Source organism: Pomacea canaliculata, linkage group LG8 (genome assembly GCF_003073045.1).
Source record: "Pomacea canaliculata isolate SZHN2017 linkage group LG8, ASM307304v1, whole genome shotgun sequence".
Taxonomy (NCBI): Eukaryota; Metazoa; Mollusca; class Gastropoda; order Architaenioglossa; family Ampullariidae; genus Pomacea; species Pomacea canaliculata.
The window spans coordinates 2748872-2775797 of record NC_037597.1 but is presented as its reverse complement, the minus strand read 5'-3'; the positions used below and the strand labels follow the sequence as shown (position 1 = coordinate 2775797).

The following is a 26926-nucleotide window of genomic DNA, read 5'->3' as shown; positions in this document are numbered from 1 at the left end:
GCCAGGCTCCCTGGGTGAGAAGATGGGTGAAAAAGCGCCAGACATGCGCACAGCTTCACGTGTGGGCATGAGAAAACATGGGCGGCGGATGATGTGAAAGAAAAATAGTTGTAGCCACTGACGGGTGTACAGGCGCGTGTTGACGCCGAGTTTTTTATTATTATTGCAGTGCGTTGGTTTTTATGGCCGCCGCCTGCAACAGCAGTTAGCTCCTGAAACTTCTAGAAATCGTCAGCCGCCATTATCTGATACCCGCGTACAGAAGCAGGATAAACGCAAGAGAGATTTAGTCGACGACTAGGTAGGGGGGAGATCAGACAGAGAGAGAGAGTGGAGGGGAGTTGGTCCAAGAAGGGAGGGGAGCGATGGCACAAAAGATGAATTGGGAGGTAGCCTGCACCGTTTGGAATAACGGCAGTCAAAAAAGAGTTTGGGGACAGTCGGCTTGGTACCGCGATGAGTCACAAGACGCCCAATCGTTAGCGGCCATCGCTGCTTGGGTCGGGAAGAACATTAAGGCTGATGACAGGCCAGCGTCCGGCGTTTGTCCGCCAGCCACCCATCCACCCATCGCCCCTTCCCACTCACAGTGATGCGGAGGCTGTGGACTTCGGTTGTGGATGATCTGACGAAGTTCGTGTGCCGTTGGGACCCGGGGTGTGGCGAGGGGGGAGGACGACAGGGGGAGGGCAGTTATGGGGGCGCTGTTGTAGCGGGCAGCTAATTGCGAGGCGGGATTGGACATGGCCATGGAGTGACTAAACAGTTTGTTTCCTCACGGCGGGGTTTGATTTTTCTGTAACAGATCGCGACCCCCTCCCTTGCAGCAGCATTCGCACGTTTCATCGAGAGGCTAGCGCCTCCTATCCCATCCCCAATAGAAAAAAAAATCCACTTGCGGTTACTCTTTCACACGGGTACGTGTTTCTGTTACACAAGGCAGTTAGCTGCACGGTGAACCATACGGCACACCTACCTCACAGCCTCATGTCTGTATAAATAAGTATATTGGAATCAGGATTTTTCTAGTTCTATGATCTGGAGTCTACTGTACACCGCTTCGAACATCGGTCGCATTGTTGTTGTTTCAATTCGCGCGATTCTTGTCGCAATAGAAGTTTCTGGAATGACACATCTACACTCTAGAGCAGGGGTATGGAAATCGTTCGATCAGCCACGCCAAGGCAATCGCACATTTCAATAATTTTTTAACTTTTTGATAAGAACATAAATGTATATTAAGTAAATAATAATAATATAAACTTTGATGACAAGCAAGTAACATCCAGACGCGACAGACAAGGCCTGCAGACGTTATCGAAGAGTTTGGTGAAGCATCGATGCTTCTGACTTTCATCCCAAGCAGATGGTAGACCACTTCCGGTGTGATGTCGGTTTATACGCGCATAGCGTCCTTCGACAATGTTGACTTGTACAACTAAATAATGATATGGCCAGCCTGTAAACAGATGCCATATGCAGAGAAAGAACGGCGTGGACGAGATGAGAGCTGAACCCAGGACACCCAACCCTCGTTGTAGTGGTGACAGGCGCTCACCGTACTCGTATACTCCTGTAAAGATGTCGGTACCCGGACTCAGATGCAGGCTAGCAAGGCCCACCCTATGCAAATGCATGCTCGCGCGAACTCATTCACTGCTTTATTGGAGGCGGGGGAGGACAATGTGCGGGGGAGAGTGCTGCTCTTAACGAGTGGGTCATTGGCCCACTAACGAGACAGTCTTCAAGTCTGGCATCGCACAGATTCTAGCGACTGTCTCCTTATGGCCACCCGATCAATTTCCTCCAGTGATTCGTTTGTCGCCTTTGTTAATCGTCAAGAACACACCATTTCCTGTGACTCCGATTTCTTGAAATGCCATAAGAGAGAGCGCTCGTGCGTGCGTGTGTGCGTACGTGTGTGTGTACGTGTGTGCACGCTTGCGTACAGGAAGAAAGCATTAGTGTGTGAGTGTGGACGCCCGAGGCAGATTGTGGGCATAAGCAGTGAATGGAGACCTGAATGTGCTCATTAACACTCGCCTCATCGCCGTGTGTGCGGCCCCAGAGCGCTGACCCATTCACTCAAATTCCCTTCTGCGCCACTTCCGCCTCCAACGGTTGCCACTCCCGCCTCTTTGATGTTGAACGTCTCCGCTGGACGTCCTGGGGTCTGCTGGATGGATGGATACTTACCCATGATTTATGTCTGTCTGCCCGTCTCCTCTAAGCCTTCTAGTATTGTGTAGTAGGTTTACTGGTTGAGCTTGGCGGCGGGTATTGTTGCGGGTATTTTAATGCAGTTGTAATAATGACACGTGATTCGTCTTGAGTATAACAGCTTCCTGACACATCCTGGAGGATGCTCTGTCTGTCCCCTTTCTCCACCCCTCATCCCCATCCTGTATATTTTTGTATATGTGTTGTGCTTGTTTGTGTGTTTCTCATCTTGTTTTCTTCTCACTTCCATCACCACCGTCGTCGTCTTCATCACCATCGCCACTACTACCACCATCACATCTTATCTATACCTTGCAGTATCTCAACCAAAGCACAAGCTCCTTGCGTTCAATATCGCGTCTGTCGTCGACTGTTGTAGTAATAACAACGAGCGGGACTGTACACGTGACACATGCAGGCCGTGGAATCGCACACACACGAGAAAGAGATGGAGAGAGAGAGATGGAGAGAGAGGGAGATGAAGAGAGAGAGAGAGAGAGGAGGGTTGACGATGTCTCCGTTTGATCTACGTATTTAGCCCCAACGTCCTTTTCAACCTTCTTCTTCCCGGACGAGAGCTTATGCCAATTCCACTTACAGGCTTGAGACCAAAGAAACAGGGGCGGCCACTCAGCAGAATGACAATCTGGAATTGCCCTCGCTAAGGCATGGCCGCCGTCAATGTATGTGTGCGGTGTGACGCAAAGTCACGTGTTTGTTTGAGCATTAATCTTCCTTCAGCCCCATGAAAGGCATCGCGGCGATTTCATGTCTCCAAAGTCGTTCTCAAAGGATGTCTGGGACCACAGGGGAGGCTGGTGGAGGGCAGGGGCAGGAAGGGGAGTTAAGGGCAAGAAGGAAAGAAAGGGGAAAGATAAATAGGATGGTGAAAGAGACTGAGAGAAAGCAAAAATGTGTGCTTCTTATTGTGTGACTTACAAAGCTCAGATGCCCTAAAAACGGTTTTGTGTGGACAATCAAAAAGAAACTCGGTCATAGGAGGAAACTTGCTGCTGACACAATTTCCGCCATTTGTGGTTCACACCGACAAGGTAACTCTTCCAATAATCTGAAAATGTGGTTCTGGCTTGCAATGATGTGGTTTATATGAAACCTGCTCGCTCAGAAGAGAAAGAGAAGGATGATCAGACGGAAGGGAACAGCAGCGCAGTGCCAGAGTACCCGGCAAAGTCCTCGATTATCGTTCTTAGTCAGGGTACAATTTATTGTCGAGTTGTGTTCACCGGACTTAGCCATAAAAAGAATTTATTGTCGTGGTGTGTGCTCTGAACTTTAGTCAGGGATAGATTTTATTGCCCGGCAAACGAGAATGTCGGTATGTCTGTGTGTCTGTGTGTGTTTGTGTGTGTGAGAGAGCGCGTGCACGGGTGCAGTTAGTCAGACACTGAGGTCTTACCTATTCATCGTGCCCAGTGAGCGTGCGAAAGGCACGTGACAGCTGTTAGTGTTCGGCGTGTTTTCTCCATTTTGCGAGTCCAAGATACATGGTTCCGGCCATTACTAACAAGAGGAACATAGTGTGTTTTGTTGACTGGGAGGGCTGGCGGGAGGCGCTGTTACCCAAGCGAGGCTGGACATTGTTAGAAATCGTTTAAGCCTGACGAGCGAGTCGGCCGTCGAGAGCCTAATCGCCGTCTTTTTGTAGCGGCCGCAGGCTGAGAGATTGCAATCAGCAAAAAAAAAAGTTTGATTTTGCAATTAATGTCAGTGGTGTTGACGTAATCCATCTCGCTGCCGCCCGTTACGAGCGACTGGTGTAGTCGTCAGACAGGGGTCGTGTGGGGTCACAAAGACTGCAGGCGATATGGCAGCGGAGTGTGTTGAGGGAATTACAGCGACATGCAAGCCGAGTGTCGCCTAATTACTCGCTTTTATACTCGCAAAGGCGCGCAACACAATGTCAAACACACCACAAAAGGAGAGAATGACAACAAAAACACCCGCCGAGTGCGTACACACGCGCGCATGCGCACACACACTTGCCTCAAACACGTGACAGCATGGACTATGTGTATGTACTGCTCGCTTTTACACAAGTGAGCAGAACATTTTTTCTCTGACAACCACCAAGATGCTCTTTCATTTCTTGTGAAAAACAAAGGTTTTCAAGAAATGGAGATGTTGAGATTTCGTATCCATGGAGACGATTTAACAAATATCTAGACAGACGCCATACGGCTCTTCTATCACTCTCCCACCATTCTCTCTCTTCCTCCCTCCTTATTTTCCATCTTTGTCATGCGATATTCCAGCCTTTGATCATGAAGCCGCCGTGGCCCTATAAGCAGGCCTGTTCTCTGTCGTCAGCAGCCAGCCCCAGGCTGTGGAGATGATGTGTGGAGCATGTACATACATCAGCCGCGCACCTTGCTGCAGCCACGGCTTATGAGTGTCGACGATGTTGTAGTTAACGACAAGCCAGCAAGGCCAGCCCCGCGCGGCTGTGAACAAATCAGTTCAGTCCCTTCTATCGACAGTTGCGTCCCTTGAGTTGCACGTGACGCCTGTTGGCGCGCGCGGCATAAAAAATATTGAACGTTGATTGCGGCGCATGCACGCAGCCCCGCATGTGTTTTCTCATGCCGAAAGTCTGTGAGTAGACACATGTTTTCACATTTGGCACTGGCATTCTCTTTTTCTGTTACTTTTCAGTTTTTAGTGGATTTTATTTTTTATTTCATTGGCTGTAATTTATTTCAGCGACGGCACTGGACCTGAGCCTTGAGTTTTTTTTTTTTTTTTTTTTGTAGTAACAGTATGATTTACTGTGAGTAATTTACACGGTGTATACTAGTCACTTGTATTTCGTCATGTCCACCTGTTCCACCAGGATAACATTCTGCATATTTTGATATTGTATTTGTTTTTAAATATAAGTTTAGACCTGCGGTGTCTTTGATGTTAAAAACCGAGGCGATGTGGCATCGACTACCAATTCTGAGTTGTGCTGTATACGATGTGAATAATGTAAGAAGTAACAGCAGTAACTGGCGTAGAGAGAGAAATAGTCGGTGTGGTCTAACCGATGTATGAAGTAGTAACCAACTAATTTGTTGTGCTGAAGTATAGAGTGGAGTAGATGAAGGGAGCACGTGTAGTTGCCGTGTACAGATAACATACCGTGCCGAGGGTTTTTTTTTCTTCTTCTTCTTCTTCGTATCCTCGAGTTCTTGAAGGAGGTGTGTGTTAGTGACGAAGCCTGGGAACCCCCAGCGGCAAGGAACTGGAAGCATGGGGTCGGCCACTTTTTTGCGGACTGTCAAAGTTTCGGCGCCTGACGAGCGTTTGATGTGATCCGCCGACAGCTGCTTGCCGCGCCGCCTGGTGCACCAGACCTTGACTTGCCGCATGGTGCCGCTCCTGGTGCGCCGCATGCACCTCCCCCCATGGCAAGTCCTCAAATGTCACGATGTTCATTTATTTAAAAGTCAGGCCGACTCTTGCATCCTGTTGCTTCTTGTCGCGATGTTCATGTACAGTGAGATGACTGTTACATCGGGTCATCTGATGTCAAATGTCTCATCGTTCTCTACCTGTTCTCTAGGGTGGGGTGGCTCACTGTGTCTAGAAGCTGGACGCCATCCTAATTTCCTCTCATTGACGATAAAGAGAGGACGTCTTAGATGAAGAAGTTGTGTCTAAATATAATTATAATAATACCAATAAAGTGAAGGTTGTCTGTCCTGGGTTCAGCTCTCGTCTCGGGCACGCTGTTCTTTCTCTGCATGTGGCATCTGTTTACAGGGCTGGCTGCCTTAGTTGCTGACTCGGTGTTAAACACCAATACTTCCTTTCCCTTTACTTGTGATGCATTAGTCAAGATAAAGGAACATACATGTATCTGAGACACCTGTCGAGTAGGCAGAGGAGGTCAGCTATTATTGTTGTGGTGGTAATGAGGCTAGCTGTGTTGACCACAAAAGGACAAAAGGACGGTGAATGCACACGAGAGTTGCCTCAAGATTTACAGCAGTTGTGCCCCTTGTATTGGTACTCCGAGTGACGCCAGTGTTTAGACGCAGTTGACTCCGTAGTTTACAGCCGGAGACCGTCCACACATCAAAGACCCTGTCCTCCGCGCTGGTAATTAAAAGCCCATCCAATTATCGAATGTCAGTTCCCTCTCGACTGCGAAGTAGGAAGACTGTTAAAATGGCTGCTACTTGGGGTCATACCCCATCGAACGCCATCGAGCGCCATCTAGTCCAACGTCTTCTGTCTCTAGCTTCAATTGACCCCGCGGTTGCCACGCGACCTCAGCCCATTTGCATGCAGAAGATCATTTCGGGTTTCGCATAGTCTCACGGTGAAACTTTTAAAACGATCACAAGAAGCAGAATAAAATATTATGAGATTATGTGAGAAGTCGATTCCGTAAGAAGGGCAAAGCGGATATCAAAGAAGATGGAGGGAACTGGTGTTCTACTGTTGTTATGCATACTGTAATAACAGCTAGCCCTGTAAACAGATGTCGCATTCAGAGAAAGAACCACGTGCGCGAGACGAAATCTGAACCCAGTCCTGAATGTATTGATGACAAGCGCTAACTGTTACGCCACTCGACTACCTCCACCCTCCTCCTTCCCCCTCCTAGAGATATTTGGTTGGATACCCATATGGTGCAGTGGACTGTCTTCAGAGGACATAACTGTTGTAACGGGCTTGGAGAAATGGAGCCTCTCCCCCTCTACACACACTAGAAAAGGCACCGAGAAAAGAAATTAAACATAGAAGTTCCTCTTGTCAGTTTGCAGATCCTCGGTCTAACCGTCTCGAATGTCTATGTTGGTATTTCTTGCGTCAAACTGGATGTATTGTACTTCGGTTGTTTCTTGTTGTTTTGTTGTGGAATTTGTTTGGGGGGAAGATTGTTTTTTTTTGTTTTTTTTTGGTTTTTTTGGGGTTTTTTTTTCCAAGCTACGTATACTTTAGTTAATGTTTATCAGTAAAGGGATTGGCTAATATCACCAGTGTGTGTTTTGTAATCGTTACAGATGCTTGCAGCACGGGCGGCGGGTCAAGCAGACAGGCATCACGTGACAGACATGGCCGCGACCGCCGACCTGGGACAACGAGGTCAGCTCCACCCACACCTGTCCATGGCTCACGTGCAACCTGTGGCCCACGGGCGACCCCCTCTCCCAGCCTCCGTGTATCACACTCCGTCTCAGTCCACCTGCTCGTCCTGCCCCTCCCGCGCCATGTCGCCCAGCCCCGTGTCCAGCCCCAGCTCGCCCCCGCCCAACCCGGCCGCCATCTCCTTCTTCCATCGGTGAGTAACCCATGGCTGCACTTCCTGTCAGCAATTTTTCTGACTATTGAGGGGAGTACCGACCGAACCCAAAGTACTCATTGAGTTATCCCCTAAAGAGAGATTATTGTCTTTGCATTTCAGGGCAGACTTGAGAACACCCTAAGGATATTGTCATTCATGTGATAAATGTGCAAACGATGGCTTTCAGTTCGTGACATTTCAGTTTTCTTGTCATCGCTGTCTGGTACATTGACCAGAGACTGTCGTCTAGCTTCGACCTTGGTGTAATAACAGTAATAATGTTGCAAATAACTACAGACATGGCTGCCAGCATCATTCAGCTTCAGACACTACAATGTGCGGGGCTTTCTTCATCAGCTTTGTTCCTTTCCATTTGTTCTTTGTCAGGAAATATTGAGCCCTTTCTTAAGATGCTATTTAGCCCTGGTCCCTGATGTATTTTTAAAGGGGCGTGACATATTTTCTTCTTTTCAAGCAGGGAGGGTTGAGTCTCCCTTTAATGTGAAGGCTTCATTATTCTGGATTTCTTTGCATAATCGCATCGCTAATGAAGCCACACAGCAAACCTCCCGTCGCTCCTCTAGGGACTGGAGGCTTTAATAATGTACAAGCTGCTAACAGCCTATCAGTTACAGGATAATGATATGGCGGATAATTAAATAGTGAATAAGTTTTGGGAATAAATAACTGCCGAGGTCTGTCCGCTTGCACGAGGCTTTGCGCACGTGAGGTCGGGTATATGCGTGCTGGCATGCTTGCGTGCGTTCTGGAAAATTAATTTTCCATCAAGATATCGACCGAAGACGGCGATCACTGTTTAAGTGACATCACATCTTTTAGTTCATGACTCATTTGACATGTAATATGGTAAAAAATCGACCCGTAACACACCGCGTGCAAGAAAATGAACTGGTTTTGTTGCAAGGAAAGCGAACGGGTGGGAGTGAAATGTGAATGGATTCAATGAGCCGATGTTATGACTGAATAACCCCAGCCTCCTTCACCCGCTGACCCCCACCCACAGCGAGGATTTAAAAAAAAAAAAGGAACGACATCGCCGACGCTCCCTTTCAGGCGCACCCACTCTAGTCCTCCCTTCCCCCTGGTGCTCCCTCCCTTCCTCCACCTGCACAGCCTATTGCGGTGTGCATCCCCCTCCCCACCACTACCACCACTACCACCACCATCACCGAGTGGTTCTTGCTGCAGGTCGTCAGGGTTCCAGACCCTGTCCGTGCTGTGAACGCCGTGGGGCTGCGTCACGCCTGCTCTTTGTCACTCTCCATCGCAGACTCCTCGTCGAGCGCGCCGTGACCCCCGTGTTGACCCCGCCACCCTGGAAATAACGGCTACAACTGTCTGACAATCTTCTTTCTTTTTCCTATTTGTTCAACTACACACTTCACATTCTAGTTTTTGTAACGATCCCACACATCAATAGCCAGGATTCATTTCCGTCTGCACTGCCAACTGCTTCCTGTCCACTCTGACTAGAAACTTCTTTGTAGAAACTTCTTTGTCGTTTTTACTGTTATGAACCAAAGTCTATGTTCAGAGTGATTGTAAGCAAAATGCCGTTTGTGAACTCTGTAGAGGTCACATGCGAGCGATGCAGACACTGTGGCGGAGATTGATTTCGCTGGCCATTATTTCCGCGGACAGAAAGAAGTGTGGGAGAGGGCGAGAAGAGAGAAGAGAGGAGAGAGAGAAGGGTAGAAGAGAGAAGGGTAGTTAAGGCTGAGGCTTGTGGAGAGGCTGAGAGGTGAAGAGTGCCCGGCTGGTGGAATTGAAATCATCCCTAATCAGTTCCACAGGCTTCTTCAGGAGGTTACTGCACGTCCGGCCCGCCTGTACCAAGCCAGGCAGCGGCGCTAATCAGCAAAAGCTCGTTAGCAGACGAGTTAGCGGCCAGTGGGCCACCAGACCTGTGGATATTCTCAGTGTGGGCCTGTCCTTCTCTGTTGTTGTTTACTTTATTGTTGACAGACGACCGTTACTTGTTGACAGTCTGTTGCTGTTGGCACCTTCCCGTCTGTCTCATTGACCAGACTGTCCATTGTCACTGTCCTGTCCTGGCGGCCTTTACCTGGGCTGTGTAATGTTCTGTGGGCTGTGTAATGTTGTAACTCTCACTTCTGTGGGCTGTGTAATGTTGTAACTCTCACTCACTCTTCTGTCGGCTGTGTAATGTTGTAACTCACTCTTCTGTGGGCTGTGTAATGCTCTGTAGGCTGTGTAATGTTGTAATGCTCACTCTTCTGTCGGCCGGCCCCGGGGTACCTCCTCCCCCAGTCAGCAGCTAGTGCCGTAGCCTCCCCTCGTCCGTCTTTGCCATGTGGTGTCGTTTATTCTAATTTATGATCGCTTGTATTCATGGAGACGGATACTAGCGTGGGTGCACTTCAACCAGAGGGTCTGATTATCCGGGCTCGTTATTGTGTAAATCTGTTGTTGTGTACAAACGATGTTTTTATGTGTCGTGGACCACGCTAGGTGTGTGTAAGATTACTTATATCATTATATGTGTCCAAATCAGGTTGTTAAATATTTTCAGAGTTTTAGTGTGGTTGCGGTGGGGAGCTTTGTGAAACTTGTGAAACATTCATGTAACGCAGTTGAAGATATTTGGCGGCCAACGCGTGTCGTAGAGGTCAGCGCGTGACGTAGTGCTCGTGTCGTAAAGGTCAGGATGTGTCGTAAGGTCAGGATGTGTCGCACCAAGACCACTGGTCAGTGTCTGATGTCAGGGGCGGATCCATGTTACAAGCGTGGGTACCCAGCGAGATGCTGTAGACTGGTGTTTCAGATGGCGAGGGCGTGGTGACAGTCTGATGCACACACCCCACTGGCAAATCTCGCGACTTGACAAAAACCACGTGTTGGTCCTCAGGCTTCTATCCTCACCCTCACCCTCCCCACCATCTCCTTTCACTTTGCAGAGATTCCCTCTCCCTCACACCCCACCCCCTCGTCATGGAGTCCCTTCTCCCTCCTGACTCCCCGTGATGGCGGTCAAAACTGTTTTTGTAAGTACCCCCTCCATACCCGAGCCACTCTCGTCCCTGTCGTGTGGATGATGGGCGGAAAAAACGCGTGTGACAAATTAAGCGCACGCTCAAGCCTCGGTCTGCGCATCTGCTGGAATTAGGCTGGCTTGCCAGACAACAAATTTCCCATAATAAATGGCCCCTCTGGCTGAGTCACTGAGTAGCCGCCATACCCGCCCGTCAGCCTCTTGGCCGCGGACAGGGGACTGTCTCTGTAGTAAGCATTGATCAGGTCTTTGGTGTGGCGACATCTTGGCCCCCAAAGCGTGCTGCTGTCACTGCTCCCTGCCTCCGTCTGTTGGTTGTAAACATCACAGGTCAGCTCTGATGGTTGGCAACAAGTAAACACATCGTGTTTAGATATATTGTTTACAATTTACAATGAGTTGGTCTGTGTATTGTGTCGGGATGCCAGAGAATGTTCATGTAGAGAGAAGACAGGGTGTAGCCTTATGGGATTGTCGCCAACTGCAGAGAGCGAGCGCAAGCGCCGAGAGTTATGATGCGGCTGCACGCATGATGAAAGCACGTGCGGGACAGGGCGTGCATGGTGGATGACCAGGGATGTTGTGAAGCGTGGAAACAGCGCGGACCTTATTCTGTGTTGTTGCTCGAGCAGAAAGATTGCTGCACTTGTGGCTAGGCATCCGGAAATGTCGACACGGGTCCTGCTTTAGGGCCGACGCAAGGCCTTAATGCACCGGAAGGAGTTGACCACGTGACTGCGGAGACGGGCGACCGGCGAAGAGAAAGAGTCATCCGCTGGACATCGGGAGCCCGGCTCGGTGCCTGTGAAGTTCCATTAGTTTCAAAACACAGAAGCCATTTCTGACACCCGACACGCTGTATTCAATGCGGCTCCAGACGATCAGGCTCTTCCATCAGCCGACTCCCACCCGCCTCATATGATGCCACATGAAAGGCCTGATTGGTGGACACACATGGCGGACCACGTGACCGTGTTGCCCGAACCGTTTCAAATTCTCGTTCTTTAGTGGTTAACTCAGTTTACCAATCAGGGCGGTGGACGGGGGGAACCGAGTGGTTAGAGCGCTGGCGTGGCAACTGAGAGACGCGCCGGTTCGATACCTGTGTTGCGCAGCAAACCCTACCCCTCCCCCCTCCACTATAACATACTTATAGACACCAGGCGGACTCTAATAAAATGTCCATTAGACCGACAACATATACAACCATAACAAAAATACACAACAACATCATACAACAACAGACTGAGATGGGGACCAAAAGCCTGGACTCTTGTCAGTTGTAAAATGCGTACGTAAGGCAGGGTTACTTTATAGTATACTATACTTACCAGGCTAGTAGTTACTATTGAGGTTACTTGTATGTAACATATTATACACATGTTTACGTTTGTGTTAGCTGTCTGTGTTCACATTAGTGTTTAGTGTTAGTGTTAGCGGGGTGTGACTGTAGAGCGCCAACCCTCCCATCCTCATCTGAAAGGAAGTGATCGATCTCGTGACTGGCAGAGTGGAGATGAAAGCGCCGACGCCATCAGCTAAAGAGGCTGTCAAAATATCGTCGTCGTCGTAACCACCACGCCGCCTACCCTGCCACCAACAAGAAATTGGGCAGCGCGTGCTGTGTGTGCACGTCACGCAGGACGTAACAGTCCCCCGTGCACGTCACGGTAAGCGTTGATGCGAGTTAACCACTCATTTCGAGAAATCGGTTCGGCTGGATCACGTGGGCTGGGGGAGGAGGGGTAGCAGATGGGCACGTGACCGGTGTATCGTCATTACCGCACGCAGTACGCGCTTACGTCGAGAGACAGCGAAGCGCCGGTAATGATGTGGTAATGATGACGGGTGATCACGTGGTATCATGCAGCAAGGGAAGGAAGAGAGACCTGGGGGACTAAGAGCGCGGGAAGAGGGGGAGGGAGGCAGGGAGAATGTAAGGGTAGGAGGAGGAAGAGGTAAAAGTACCCACCCACCCCACTTCCCCACCCGACCCTCCCGCGAGCCTAAGTGCTTGTGACGCGAGCTCATAATGTTAATGAACTTTCTCCGCCACAAATGGAGATTTTCGCGCAACGTTTCCCCAAAGCCCGCCATTTTTTTGAGCTTATTATTTCACCTTTGCCTCTGTTGTAAATGGGAGCAGTGACTAACCGGACTGTTGCTGCTGCTGTGGCGAGTGGCAGGAGGAGGAGGAGAGAGAGAGGAACTAGTCTTGGGAATGGCGGGATACAAATGGAAATAGAATTCCCGAGACAGCCTGGCATACAGATGGTTGCTCCCTCCATCTTTCTTATGTGCGGTTTGGATTTCCGAGTTCTTGAGTAGATTGCGAAGATAAAAGAAAAGAAATAATAGTTTTTTTTTAAAAATTAATCTGTAGTCATGTAGTTACATCTTCTACCTTACTTTCCTACTTTCTCACCCTTCGCTTGCACTCGCGCGTGCTCACACAACCACTGTAGTTGTAGTAAGGTTGTTGTTGTTAGATTGTATGTGTGTATATATACTTGTAAAACTAGTAACCCTTGAAAAGGCTGATGGCCTAATAAATAAAGTTCATTCTTTCTTTCTCTCCTTCAGCAAGCGAACACCGTGCTATCATTCACTAAGTATACCTACCCTGGTCTCAAGTTTATTTCTCTAACCGACTGTTACATCTAAGCTAGCACTACTCATCTTGCAAAGACCACTCACCGAGGGGAACACCACTCACAGAGGGGAACACCACTCACCCACACATTCCCTCGCCCGAGTCAACAAAGGACCGTTAGTCACTGATGCAGGAAATGAAATATCACTCAGTGCTGCTGATGTTTCTCAGTCCCAGGCTGGGTGCACTTGAGTAAAGTGGAATTACTCTCAGGGTCTCAATGTGTCGGTTAGTCACAAGTCTCTGTAGTCACAATGTACATCTCCAGCGCTGCGCAGCCACCCGTGAAACGCGGTCACGGCTCTAAGAGGGTCAAGTGAAAAGATGGCAAGATTTTGTCATTACAGTCAATTGAGCAGAAATCAGCTTTTCATCCTCCCCAGCTGCCATCACTGCTCCCTTTCGGGCAATATTGCTAATGAGTAATTTACCCGATACTCATTTGTCATCAGCGGCTTGTGTGGCGTCTGTGAGGTGGCGGGGTGGGTGTGCGGGGTGCCTGGGTGGCGAGGCCTGTAGACCCGGGGTTTGACTGCGCGCGCCGTGTCCCTCACCTTGATGCCTGTCCACGAGACCCGGATGATGTATGGCCGCAATTTGCTTTGTGTGGACATCAGATGGCCGATAGGATCCGTGCACCTGCGAGAGCTGCAAATGGTCCGCCATTCCCCAGGTTGCTAGGGCCGCTAGACTGAAGGTTGGCCGTTAGCGAGCGTTTGTTTACTGTTCCGGTGAGGGCGCTGCTGGTCGTGGCCGAGAGTTATGGCCCGTGTGTGAGTGGCACAACAATGGCTTTACACCACAGCAAGCTGCCTACCGCTGCACGTGCGTGTGAGTGTGTGCACGCATGCCCGTGGGTGATGGAGGGGAAAGGGTCATGTCAAAGGTTACAGGTGTGCGGCTGGCTTACTTAGCCAGGGGAGATAACAATCATGCGAGATTACGCGCGCACGCTGCGTTGTCGATAATATTCGATAACAACTAGATAACATTCGACAACAGCTCGATAGCACTCGAGAAAACAAACATCTCATGAATATGTATATTTAACAGGCAATAGATATTTCACGCTTGCTTACTTATTTAGTGACAAAGGACCGACCACCTACAACATTCGCTCTCGCCCTTCCTGTCAAACACACACACAACCACCGACATTTCATCAACTGAGCAGCTGCCGAAGGTAATAACGGTTTATGTCTGTTGCCTCTGTACACAGTCATAACATGTTTGTCTGAATCCAATCAAATCCTCTGGCAAGACAAAGTACTGGAAGTTTTTCTGACAATTTGTTGATGACAGAAAGAAGCCAAAGCCCTGTGCTTAACACCAGTGACCGTAGAAGAGATGAGGACAAACACTAGCGACTGTTTCTGTCATGGACAGACAGACGGCGGGACCAGCAGACAAAGGAAGAAAATGAAAGACTTTCAGTGAGTGAGAAACCTTTCAAGAAGAAAGTACACTCACTACTTCTCACACTGTGTTCCTGTCAAATTTAAGCCAGCAATCACAAACACAGCCCGGGTACCTGGAGGAGAGGACATTGTGACTACCACTCACTTCCCCACACACCCCGGGTATCGTTGTCTTCAAATACCTTTATCTGTTCAGACGGGGATCCCCAGAGAGGACCGTCACCTTGGATCTTTATTTGAAATGAAACATGAGCCGGATAGTTGCTGCCACCTGTCGGTGGCTATACCATTGCTGTCATCGTCAGCTGACCTAATGTTGCTGATGGGTCTAGCCTTATGATCACAGACAGCTCACTGACAGTTCCCACGTGATTCGGTCATCGTGCTCACTGACCAGTCATCACTGACTCATTGTCGCAGCTAGTACACAAATAAGAAAAGAGAGGATGTTAATGTTTTCTTCCAAGCTTTATTGAAATGCTAAATTGTTCTTTTGTTTTTGGTTTTGAGTTGGTTTTTTTTGTTAGTCTCGTGCACCCTCTCAGCACACCACCATCCCACCCCCTTACTCTCCCACCCAACCTCATGGACGGACTGGGCCGTTGGCCGGTCACGTAGTGTCCCGTAGTGTCGCTGTGACGACACGACTGTCCGACACCCGACACCTCGCCCCGCTCTCCTCGCCGCGAGTATCGACGCGAAACTTGTTTGCTCGCTGTTCGCCGGGAGCGAGACCCTTGGCTTGGCCCGCCAGCGATGATCGTCGTCGTTATCGTCGATACGAGCGGAATGGCCCCCGCAGTGGAACCCGCAGATGACTAAGCTGAGGACGAGCTACACAGCACGTGGAGTCTGTATCGGCACGTGCAAGTCCACGTGGTCCCCGTCACCCACCCACACCCGCCCTCGCACCCTGTCAGCGGGTGTCGCCCCGGGGTGCAGTGGACGTCGCTGGTGGCGATGGCTGGCGCTGGAATCAAACAGCTGCTGCCACATCAACTTGGAGAACTGGAAATTGGTGGTGGGGTGGGGGGTTGCTTGTGGTCGGTGGGTGGGGGTCAGTGGTGGACGGGTGTCGCACACGGCACGCGACGTCATCGCGTGACAAACACGGGCGTGCATGCAAGAATGAGCACGGGCTGAGACAGCTGGGGGAGGTACGAGTGTCACGTGCATCGCGTTCTAAGTACGGGATCTACTTTTTTTCACAAATTTATTTTCATCGACCCATAAGAAAAGAAGTGAGAGAGAAAACAAGGTTATGCAGACACAATTCCCTCGCAAATAAAAAGAACAAACGAGAATGAAATATCGAATGATTATGTTGACACATTTTAGCAACAAGTAGCAATACCGTATAAAACTAACTCTCTGAGTATAATTTGATTCTCTTAGACTTACTGCCAGTATTAACCAAAACATTACTCCAGAGTTATTGGGGTTTTTTTTTTTTTTTTTTTTTTGATATAAAAAAAAAGGTGAATCGCTAAAGATTTAGAATGGTTCACGTGTGAAATCTGTGATACACGGAGTGGCATGAAACTGATTTGATAGAAGGCTAGAGATTTTCACCCATAGTCTTGGCTGTAGTATGAGGGTATAAAGTGGTAGATACCACCCTGGATATATTAAAGGTACAATGAATGCCTATCGCCTTGCGCACCGAGTGAAGAGATTCATTAATTGCTTTGGAAAGCTGTCTACCCACTTATATTTCTGCTGCTTTCTGTAATTATTTGGAGGAATTATTTCTCTCGCCTTTGGACAGATTGTAGGTTGAGGTTGTTATCCAGTGGTATTTACGGAAGACCGATTTCTCTCATTGTCACCCCACACAGCCTGTGGCCGTCTCTGTCCACCCGGCGAGGGCCAAGGGCGGCCATCGATTGTGGGCAAGACGCTCGGCGGCACAAGGGAAGCAACTCTTGTTTGGTTAGCCTGATATGCAGTAGCGGAAATGTGTCAGACGCCTACGAGCAGAGGTAAGGCTACTCCAGGGTTAGAACTGGACCTTTCTGCAGCTGGATGCAGGCACAGAGACCTAGAAGGGTGGATGGTAAGCAGGTACCCGTCTTGCCTACAGTCGACAGCTTCTAACGGCCTGTAAGCGCGACTAGGAGGCAAAGTTAGCCCCGGGGGTATGGTTGTAACCCTGGTTCATAATAACAGTCTCAGGTGTTATTCATTATTTATTATCATTTTAATATGTGAAACTGCAAAATACAGTCTTTGACATCCTGCAGCTACATGGTCCTGTCATATCATGTGAGACGATCACGTGGGTCACGTGCCTGCACAATGAGAAACTATTAGAAGTGATGAGAATCCAAGAGCTGCGATGTTATCAAAGCCCAACTGTCATGTTATTTCCTGAGACACGTGATCTAATGAACTAGGGAGACAAACAAACAACAACAGTTGATAGCGACCGCCAGCAGTCACTTGTACACAACTGTCAGACTAGAAGCAGACTTGTAAAGAGCTCTTATCAGGCGGCTGATCAGATGTTCAGACCACTCTTATGATAATTTGCCATGTTGACCCAAACCACAGTGTTTGAAAGAGGACATAAGTGCACGAACGTTTGGTGTCGTAAACCGGAAAAGAAGACTTCATTATGCGAACGTTTGGCGTCCTGAGGATGGAGAGAAGGTGGCGAGGGGGACTTTGCCGATGTTAAGTCTAAAGACAGTTTTTGTTTCCCCGCTTGCGAGTGTTAAAGTGCTCAGAAAAAACACTAAATGAGGCTTGCACTAGGTGTAAAAATAGGTAGGCATAAAAATATTCGGCAAAAACTGAACGTCTCGACGAAAATGAAAGCGAGGCGCAAAAAGACGGCGCCATGACGGGGATCGGTCCCACAGTGACGACGTTGCGTGCAGGCGAGAGGGGAGAGCAGCGCAGGAGAGAATTGCCTCCCCATTGATCAGCACCAACCTCTGCTGCCGACGCCACTTCAGCACACGTAACACCATCAGCACCCGCATCCACGACACACGCAAGCACGCGAGGCATTAGCCAGACATCAGACTTGCACGACCACCATGAACATCGCACCACGACTCGTCTCCTTCTGTCTGTGAATGTAGCTCACTGGCTCCTTTGGCACAGGCGCGCGCACACGGTAGTCGGTGTGGTGGTGGGCGGCGGGCTGGTGGAGGAGCATCGCCAGCGGCTTTAAGACAACCAGCTCCGGCTTACGAGAGATTTGAAGATTTACACTGCGGCGGCCCTCCCAGCCTCGCTTTCACATTTGTTGAGCGTTATGCTTCCAAAACTTCTGACAGAAATATTTGGTAATTCTCTCCGGGACAGGCCTTCCATGTGGTGTGAGCCTGACAGGTCTACATCCAGCACTCTTGCTTGTTGCCAGCTCAGGTAAAAGACGAGAAGAGAAATGTGAGTATACCTGAGAAAGTTTGGTGGCACACATCCTCAGGTAACACTAACAGGACTGGAACACGACACGCACCTTAGATGTGATATGTTCACTAATGCTCAATTTAGTAACAGGTTAGTAACATTACGTGCACAAACAGGTAACAACCACAAAAGACAGAAATAACCTGCAGGTACGGACAGGTAATAGTCACGTGAGTGGTTGTACCTGCGGGTCACAATCACACGCTAACTGCTCTTAGGAACAATAGTCGAACAAGGAGTGGTTGAAAGCGGTTAACAGTCTCATAAAACGGCCCAAACACCATCTGGCTATGCTTTCCTTCTCACTTTATTCTTTCTGTCACTCCTAGCCTCGCTCTCTCTCCCCTATTTCCGGTGTGTAAGCAGGCACTGGCATGTCTGCGTGTTGGTATGTCTGTAGTGGGTGGTTGTGTATGGTACCTGCAAGGTGTACCTGTAAGAGACAGTCTTACTTTCCTCCTCAACAGTCATCCAGTGACGTCACTCGTGGTTGCCAGGAGAAACTGGTGTCCGAGTCCCTCTGGTTGTTGACTTCAATCATCTCATTTTCCGCCTGTCCCCAAATGGCATCTCATGGTGGGTGGAGATGAAGTGGGGGCTGAATGTCACACCCACAGTCTTGTCGTGACCAGGAAATAGGCTGTCACGTGTCTGATCAGGTCGTGACCTGGAAGTAGGCTGGAGTCAGCAGCAGGTCACGTCACACTGATGTTCCAGGGGAAGCGAGGGGAGCAGAGCTGTCAGAGCTGTGACGTCCCAACCTGATGGCGCGACGGTTCGACTCCCGCTAGTGTCTTCGCTCCCTCCCCTCCACTCTCAGTCGACTCAGTGTCAGTAGATACCCGACTACTTGCAGGGTTGACGAAGGTAATTAAGTGAGGAGGGAGAGGTAATCAAAAGTGTCGTCTCCTATACATTACTCCCTATTGACAGAGGGGGGATTCGGTGGCGCAACGTTTAACGCCTGTCACCAGTGCAGGGAGGATTGGTTGGTCTGGGTTCAGATCTTTCCTCGGGCACTGTTGTCCTTCTGCATGTGCCATCTGTTTATAGGGTTGATATGATTCAATCTTTCCCCCCTCCTCCAGTGGAGGGAGGTCACTCGTGTAACCCTGACCTTAGATGAGGTGACACCCTTTTTTTATTTTTTTATTTTTTTTTTTTAGTTTTGTGGTTGCGAGAAGACCAGAGCCTGAAGGAAATACAATGTATGTAGTGATTGTAACAGGGTTACAGATGATAATGGATGTATCACACGGTACAGGTTCGGGAGGGTTAGGTGAGGGTGAGGGTCTTCCCGGTTTGATAATATGTGTCATGGCGTCCGTAACAACCTATATCAAAGTCGTCTGCTCATGTTAGTGTTAAAATATGTTTTGTGCGATGTGATGGCCGACTGTGTGTTGACTGGTGTATCGGGGAAATCGTTTACAGAATAAAACTGTTTGGTGCCGCTGCTAGTGCAAACAGTGTATGACTGACTTCGTAACCATCATGCTCGTGCGTCTGTGTGACAGTTAAGGTTGACAGAAGTAACGAGCTCACAGGAGGGCGGAGAAGATGGCTCATGTGAGCAGAACAACAATTGCAGACTGTATGATGGAAGGAAATAAAATTTTCCGTGGCAGAGCTCAGCAAAGTGGTTACACCAACAAATCTCAACAATCGCCAGGTTTGATAACTAAAGCTTACCACCTTGTGTCACACTTGCAACACGTGGGGACACCGGGTGGCCAGGGTCTGGTGAGTGTTTCGGACATTCAAACAGCGTGTGGTGGTGGCTTGCCTCCCTTGCACTGCGCGGCCTGCCCGGCGCTTGCTGCTGCTGCTGCTGCTGTAGATGTGCACACAGCTGATGGGCCGACCACGCCAGGCTGCCACCACTACTACCGCTGTTGCTGTGGAAATCTTTCAGCTACAAGCGGCGCCCGTACACTGCGCGCAGAAACGACTTCCGCGATAGTTGTAGCAGCCGATGGTGGAGTTGGCCTGGTCCTGACGGTGGCTTCCTGCGCCCTGGACCGTCCCCCGCCTGTCGCACGGCTGGACCTCTGGGCGGATGACGTGTTTATGTGCGGTCTACAGCCACTACCTAGTCACCAGGTGTAGTGTCCACGGCCCCTGACTACCTACACCATATATGTACACTACACAACAGCGACAGCCGAGCCCCTACTTTGCCTCCAAACAACTTTGGAGATGAGGCACTTATCTGCCAGGAGACTAATTGTGCTGCTGACAACCTTTCCTCTGGAAACAGATTCTGTGGCCGGCAGCGTGGAGTACGTCTGTGATTCTTGTGGACTTGCAGGTCTGCGCGTGGAGTAGAGAGCGATGCACCGGTAAGTGTTGGCAGACGGCGACCCCTGCACCGCCATCACCTCCGCGCCTGCAGGGCGAGAAAAACCCACTTCTTGTGGCCGTTCATAAACGATCCTTTGAGGTTTTTGTTTTTTTTGTTCCTCGCTCACTCTTTCTCACTTTCTCACATTTTCTCATTTTTTCATTCATCACGACGCTTCAACACCTGGAAACTAACTTCTGTGGTGTATGAAAGCCTTCCGTTGGGGGAATAATTACACCTGAGATAAGTGATGCGCTTAGCCCGACAGGCTATTGTGTGTTTGTCATGGTGGAGTGCCTTTCTCCTCCGTTTTCTTAAGCTGTTATGGTGGTGGTCGATACCCGTTTGTCAGCTCTGCTCTGCTTTTCGTGCTGCTCGGACAGGAACTGAGATTCCTGTGTAATGCCGGACCAAATGATGTCACAGTCTCACCGCGGCCTCCGAGTGGCACGTGCCGCCTCCGACCTCAGCCCTCGCCCGCTTATTACACTCGTTCCTTATTGCTGCGAGAAAAAGATGATGGAAGCGGACTTAATAATCATTCTCTTTTTTCCCCTCTCCTTCCTTTCTCTGTTTCTGTGCATCTCTTCTCCTCCTCCTTCGTCTCTTTCTAACCAGTAAATTATTTTATTTTCCTCTGTTTCTCTCGCACCTCGCTTACGTTTCTTGATGTTCTTAACTGTTGTTACCATGTTTGGTATTTCTGGTGTGGTGTCCGTGTTGGTGTGGTCTTTCTGGACTTACTACTGGTGTTACTGGTGTCAATCCTAACCGCTGTTGACTGTGTGTGTGACGTATCTTGCAGGTCCCAATGATGTTCCTCCATGTGGGATTTTCTGGTGCTGGGTCCCTGGTGTTGCTAAGTGTGATGTTTCTGACTGATATGTCTATAAAGTGTGTTATGGCAACGAAATGCTCAGTGTTCACACCTTAGTGCGAGGCCAGGTGGTCAGCAGGGCACGTGACCCTCGTAAAGAATGTCCATGTGCGGGGTGGTGGCGGCGGGGGCGGCGGGGGTGCCTGAGAATAAGATTGAAAGCCTGGGAGGCGGTGTGGGTCTGAAAGCAATATGTAGAATATTAAAGCCATATCGATTGAGTCAAGCTCAGCTTCTGGCTGCCATTTGTAAATACTGAAGGCCTCATTCACGTCCGCCTGGCAGACAACCTCACCCAGCTGCACTGTCATGTTCAGAGCTGGATCCCGGGTACATGTGTCAAGTTTCTGACAAATGTCTGATGTTGCCATGTAGATGTAAGGAGGACACCAGTTGCAGCTACATCCCTGATAGGTGTGTCACATTCTGGCAGATGTCGTATGTTACAATAGTTTCTTCATCTTTTACCAAGGACACACCTGTACTGACTGTAAGAACTCGGACACAAACACGCACCTCAGTACACCTATATATATACTTTAATACAAATACACATTTCATACACCTAAACACGCTCGTATATATATATATAGAGAGAGGTACCTATTCATGGGTGTATTGGGTCTGTTGAGGTTGTTGGCTAACATGGTGCTTTTGTGGGACTTCGCTCGAAATGATCTGAGAAAATGGAAAAGTCGATGGAGGACTGAAGGTCTGCAAAATGCCGGCCTTAGCGGGTCTCGAAACCTTGCGGCTTGAATCGTCGACTTAGGAAAGGTGTTTCAGAGACTGACGACCCGAACCTTGAACTGGTGACCTCTAGGGGGTAGTTAGGGTCTACGAGGCAGGTGTTGCTCGGTATCGATACCTTTGGTAGAGGTGTGTAGCAGGATTGTCGCCAGTATCTTCATTCGGGGAACTGTGGGTAGCAGTCTCCAGTCTCAGTGTGAGAATGTGTGTAACAAGACTTTCACTGTGCAGACAGTGGTGTTGATATCTCGAAGAAGAAATTGCAGTTGGAGGGGTTGCCCGAATTTAATTTGAGTGTACATATCCTACAAGCCATGCCTTTTGTCGATGCTACCACTTCATGCTGTCACTTCGCTGTGACCTTTGTCAACACCACTCTGTGACCTCACAGCACTATGACCTGTCCGTCCTCTGAACATAGTGAACGCAATGAGCATGTCTTCGATTCGCATGGTGAGACGGATCTTGTTGCCAGGACCTGCTTCTGGTGTCATAAGGTTCATCGAAACCATGAGCATCTGAATCACTTCCCGTTAAAAAGCGATTCCTGTATGGGTGTCAGACATGCTGGGTACCTCGTGTGCCATTTACCGCCGGCATGTAAGACTATTTACCTCGTGTAATGGGGGTGACGGAATAATCACATTACCCAGTGTTCCCAGCAGCTGTGAAGCGGGTATGATGATGCTAGTATGCAATATTTGCTGCTCGGGTAGCACGATGGGAATTCGTGGAAAGGCTGACGAGCAAGCCCCGACAGTTGCAGACCGTGTCAGACCTCAAGGTAAGTCCAGGTAGATGCAGGCTGCAGGTGAGAGAGCCACAAGCTAATTTGCTGATTACATTAGTGTCAGGGAGGCGCGCCGCTCCTCATGTGTATTCTAAACAAGGCTAAAGACGAGCTAATAGTAACAAAACATTCAAGGATTATTTCATTTTGTTTATTTTTGTGCGGGATTTTGTGGGATTTTTGTCACAGCCATTTTTCTGCCTCTTCCGGTCTGTGGAGGAAGTAAAACGAGCAACGGGAGTTTGTTCTGTCAGAAGCCAGCAGCTGGTTGTCTGAAGCCAGCAACGTCAGGTCCAGTTTAGAAATCAAACTTTTGGTTACAGGATACACACTACGGGGTGGATACAAAATATGTAGGAAATGCCGGTCGATTGTTTCATTTCTTCTCGGATACCATAATTATTTTATTCAGTCAAGTTTGAATAGTACATTACATTGGTCAGTGGAGTCCCCTCGTCAGAAAAGTCTCAAGACGTAGCAACAGAGATAGTTGAGGAAGTCAGTAGACTAGTATTGTTCATAGATGATCTTAGAGTTCTGAAGATTAAACACCTTTCTTCCACGCTTGATTGATTGTTTAGTTTCCAGAAGAAATTATTCGCAAACAAAATGGAAGGCAAGAAAATATCAATCCAAGATCTTGTCATTGAGTACAACGTGTGTACAAAAAAGAAGGAGGGTAAGGGTAGAGCATGGCAGTTGTTACTGTCGGAGGCATGAAGTAAGCAAGTTTTTGGTCTTCATGCTAGTTTCTAGTGTTCCCCTATGATCAACTTCAGACTCCTCCTTCAGAGTGTTTCTGAGCAACAGTTCCCTAGGGATCACCACGTGACCGTCCTGGGATGTCCTCGAAATGAACATTCTACAGTGGTCAGAGCAGTTCTCTGAATGGCGATGTTTGTGAAGAAAATAAAGATACTGTTCTGGTGAATGGAGGTAATATACATTTGCCATGTACAGACAGAGGATTTGGCAACAACAGTAGAGACTGCCATAACTTGACCTTTAGCATCGGGGTAGTAGGATTTGACTAGCAGCTTGTAGAAATAACATTCGACAGTCAGAGATGTTAGCATTTGACTAGTAGTAGCTGTGTAGACAAAAGGGATTTGACCCTCAGTAATACGTAGTCAGGGGGAAGCGGATAGCTAAGAAAATTGTTAGAACGCTAACGTCCGGAGTGAGAGGTCCGACGGTTCGATACCCGTGTAGCAGCAAACTTTTTCCAATCGACCTAGCTGTTGGGAATTGGTAGCTGACTCCACAGAGGGTTGAAGAAGATAAGTAGCGAGGGGGAGGAGATGGGCAAGGCTCTCACTTAAACATAGCTTCCAGAAAAGTGAGGTCTCTATCACCTCCCTGACACAGGATTTGACCATCACCAATGTAGACACTCGGGATTTGACGAGTTGCTGTGTGTGCAGCTGTACAACATGGATACAGAGAGAACAAAAATGTCTTCTAATAATGAACTGCGCTCAGATACCACGTGTCAGAGGTGAGCAGGTTTCTTGATCAGATGACGAGCTTTGCGAAGACATTGTTGTCGTGCAACTGAACAACAGACAGTCAGGGTGGTGTGAAGGGTATGAGGGGAGGGCGGTAGTGGGGGGTACGTTGTGTCTTGAGTGGATGAGCGATGAATGCGGCGATTGATTGAACACAAGATGCAAAGTTTACGGCCATCGATTTTCACCCGGGTAGAAAGGCTGAAAACCGGGTAGGTGTTTGCCTCGCTCGCAACCTCATTGTCATGATTATTTGCCAGAGCAAACGGTTGTGGCTGGAACTGTCAGTCACAGTCGCCTGCATGGGACAAGCCAAACTCGGGTCGTCTGCTGCTCAGGGAGACGAGGTCGGGTGTATAGTCACGCTGTCTGGGTGGCCAGCAGTCCGCTCAAACGATAATAAAATATTAGTAGATGACCTGACTGCTTTGCCCTGGGATCCTGCTGACTGGACTGTGCATCACTGGGAGCTCTTCCCGATCACAAGGAGTAAGACTACTATTAGAGGAAAAAAAATATTTCTTGACAATTTTGTGACACATCCTTATATGGACTTTTGTGCTCGACAAAGCGTGTGGTTTGGACCACACTTGATTGCAGGAGATGGGGTGAACACGAGCAAAATTCACCACAAAGACATGGAACTGTAAACAATATTCCAGAACCCAAAAGTAAAAACACGTGCAAGGACCTTAAAAGAACTTTAAAAAATAACAAACATTTGCGGATTATTTTCTAGAACATAGCTAACTGGACAGTTTTCGTGTCCATTTTAACTGTTTGAACTGGAAAACTATATGTATATGTGTCATTTGTAGAAGTCAGTGTGGTGTCTCAACAAGGGTGAGGACTAGTCCCTGGTACACTGCGCTCTTTGGTCGTTCGGCACTTGATGCTGTAGCAGCCCCTGATGTAGCAGCCCGGATGTAGCGGCCATGATGTAGGGGTGTAGCAGTCCAGGCCATGATGTAGGGATGTAGCAGCCCGGATGTAGCGGCCATGATGTAGGGATGTAGCAGTCCAGGCCATGATGTAGGGATGTAGCAGCCCGGATGTAGCGGCCATGATGTAGGATGTAGCAGTCCGTCGCTAGGCTACAGGCCGTTGACTGGGATCCATGGCCAGTTGTGGAGGGTACCTCCCCATGAACATTTAGTTCGACATTACAATGCTCCTTCGATCAATGTCGGACAGGTCGAATTTCACGAAAAAATGATGAAAGCTGAAATGGAAGGCGCACCCAGAGAGAGGACGGATGAGACTGGTGAATAGAGGGCCAGCGAGTGCAGGAGGCATCGTCTGACCTCAGGTCACTGGGGTCACCATGGTCACTCTGTGACACACAGCAGTAGTCTGGGAGGGGCTGGGAGGGGCTGGGTCAAATGTAGTTTTTATTTTATAACCAGCTTCATGAGTGTTGGTACTTTTGACCTTCCGAGCTTTTCCGTGTATCGCAAACTTCTCTAAATAATTTTCAACAAATAACTGTAGTAAATAATTTTAACAAAGAAGCTTCCCATTGAAGATGTGTAATTGTGTAGATTAAAAATAATCCTCATCGCACGAAAAGTGTAAACAAAGCAATACATCGGGAGAATTCGATAAATTTCTTCTGCGAGATTTTCGTGTGGATTTATTATTCTTTTGTGGTGAAAGAAATTCTAAGACATTTTCAATGTGCTGTTGTATGACAGAAGTGTTAACCCTTTGTGTTAACCCCTGGATATTTGCTGAGTTCTTCTGGCCGCTATTGTGTCAACGGACATTGAGTAAAGATCTCATGGTGATAGGACAGTGGTGGAGTTGTTAATTAAATGAAACATTCAAGTTGAAAAACTAATTAAAATTTTCAAATTTTGTGCATTTTTTAGTCCATAAAGAGAAAACCTGTTCTTCATTGCCAGTTAACCCTTGCTGTGTTATAGGGTTAATACTAATGGCTTTCTAGTATAAATTAAGTCTTATCTTATGTAGACCAGTTAATTCCGTTCTTTCTTCTTCTGTCTACGAGGTTGTCAGACGGAGATGTTAATACATCAATAAATGTGTTGATGTGCCGAATGCCGTCTTTATCTCACACCATGAGATCTTGTCTGTCTGTCAAGTCCTTGAAGAAGAATGACAAACAAAATTGGAAAACACGTAGAAACATTTGTTACATACATGTAAATACATACACATGCTTGCCTAAATACACATGTACGGAAATATCAGTACCTACACATGTGCACATATAAACATGCGTACATACACTCAGACATACGTATACAGCTGGATGAAAAAAATGATTTTTTGCGAACACACAAGCTTACAAACGGATCATAAAAGTCTTTAAAGAACGCGATTTTTTTTTTCAAAACCATGATGGCAGCCAGTATATGGCTCGTCATCAGCAGGATAAAGAGTGTTGAAGAGGTCTTGCTGGAGGGTCTGGTCGTGTTTTTCTTGGCCTGGCTCAAGAAATGCGAGCGATGGCGAGTGTTTATCGAACTGCGACCTGTAAGAGGCCCGCCCGCCGCCCGACCTGTGCACGGGACTCCCGTATCCTCCCGCATCCTCCCGCTCCCTCTCTCTCTCTCCTATCGATTTAACGGCCCAAATGAAAGATGTTCA

General features: G+C 48.5%; 1 protein-coding gene across 3 annotated transcripts in view; it reads left to right on the top strand.

The window, feature by feature from the left end:
• The window catches only part of LOC112570307 (kinesin-like protein KIF26A), a 143368-nt gene that overhangs the window by 51286 nt on the left and 65156 nt on the right, over positions 1-26926 (top strand). For all 3 annotated transcript variants that reach the window (XM_025248690.1, XM_025248691.1, XM_025248692.1), the window contains one exon: positions 7236-7513. In XM_025248690.1, coding sequence (XP_025104475.1) covers positions 7236-7513 — 278 coding nt within the window. The remainder of the gene's footprint in view (positions 1-7235; positions 7514-26926) is intronic.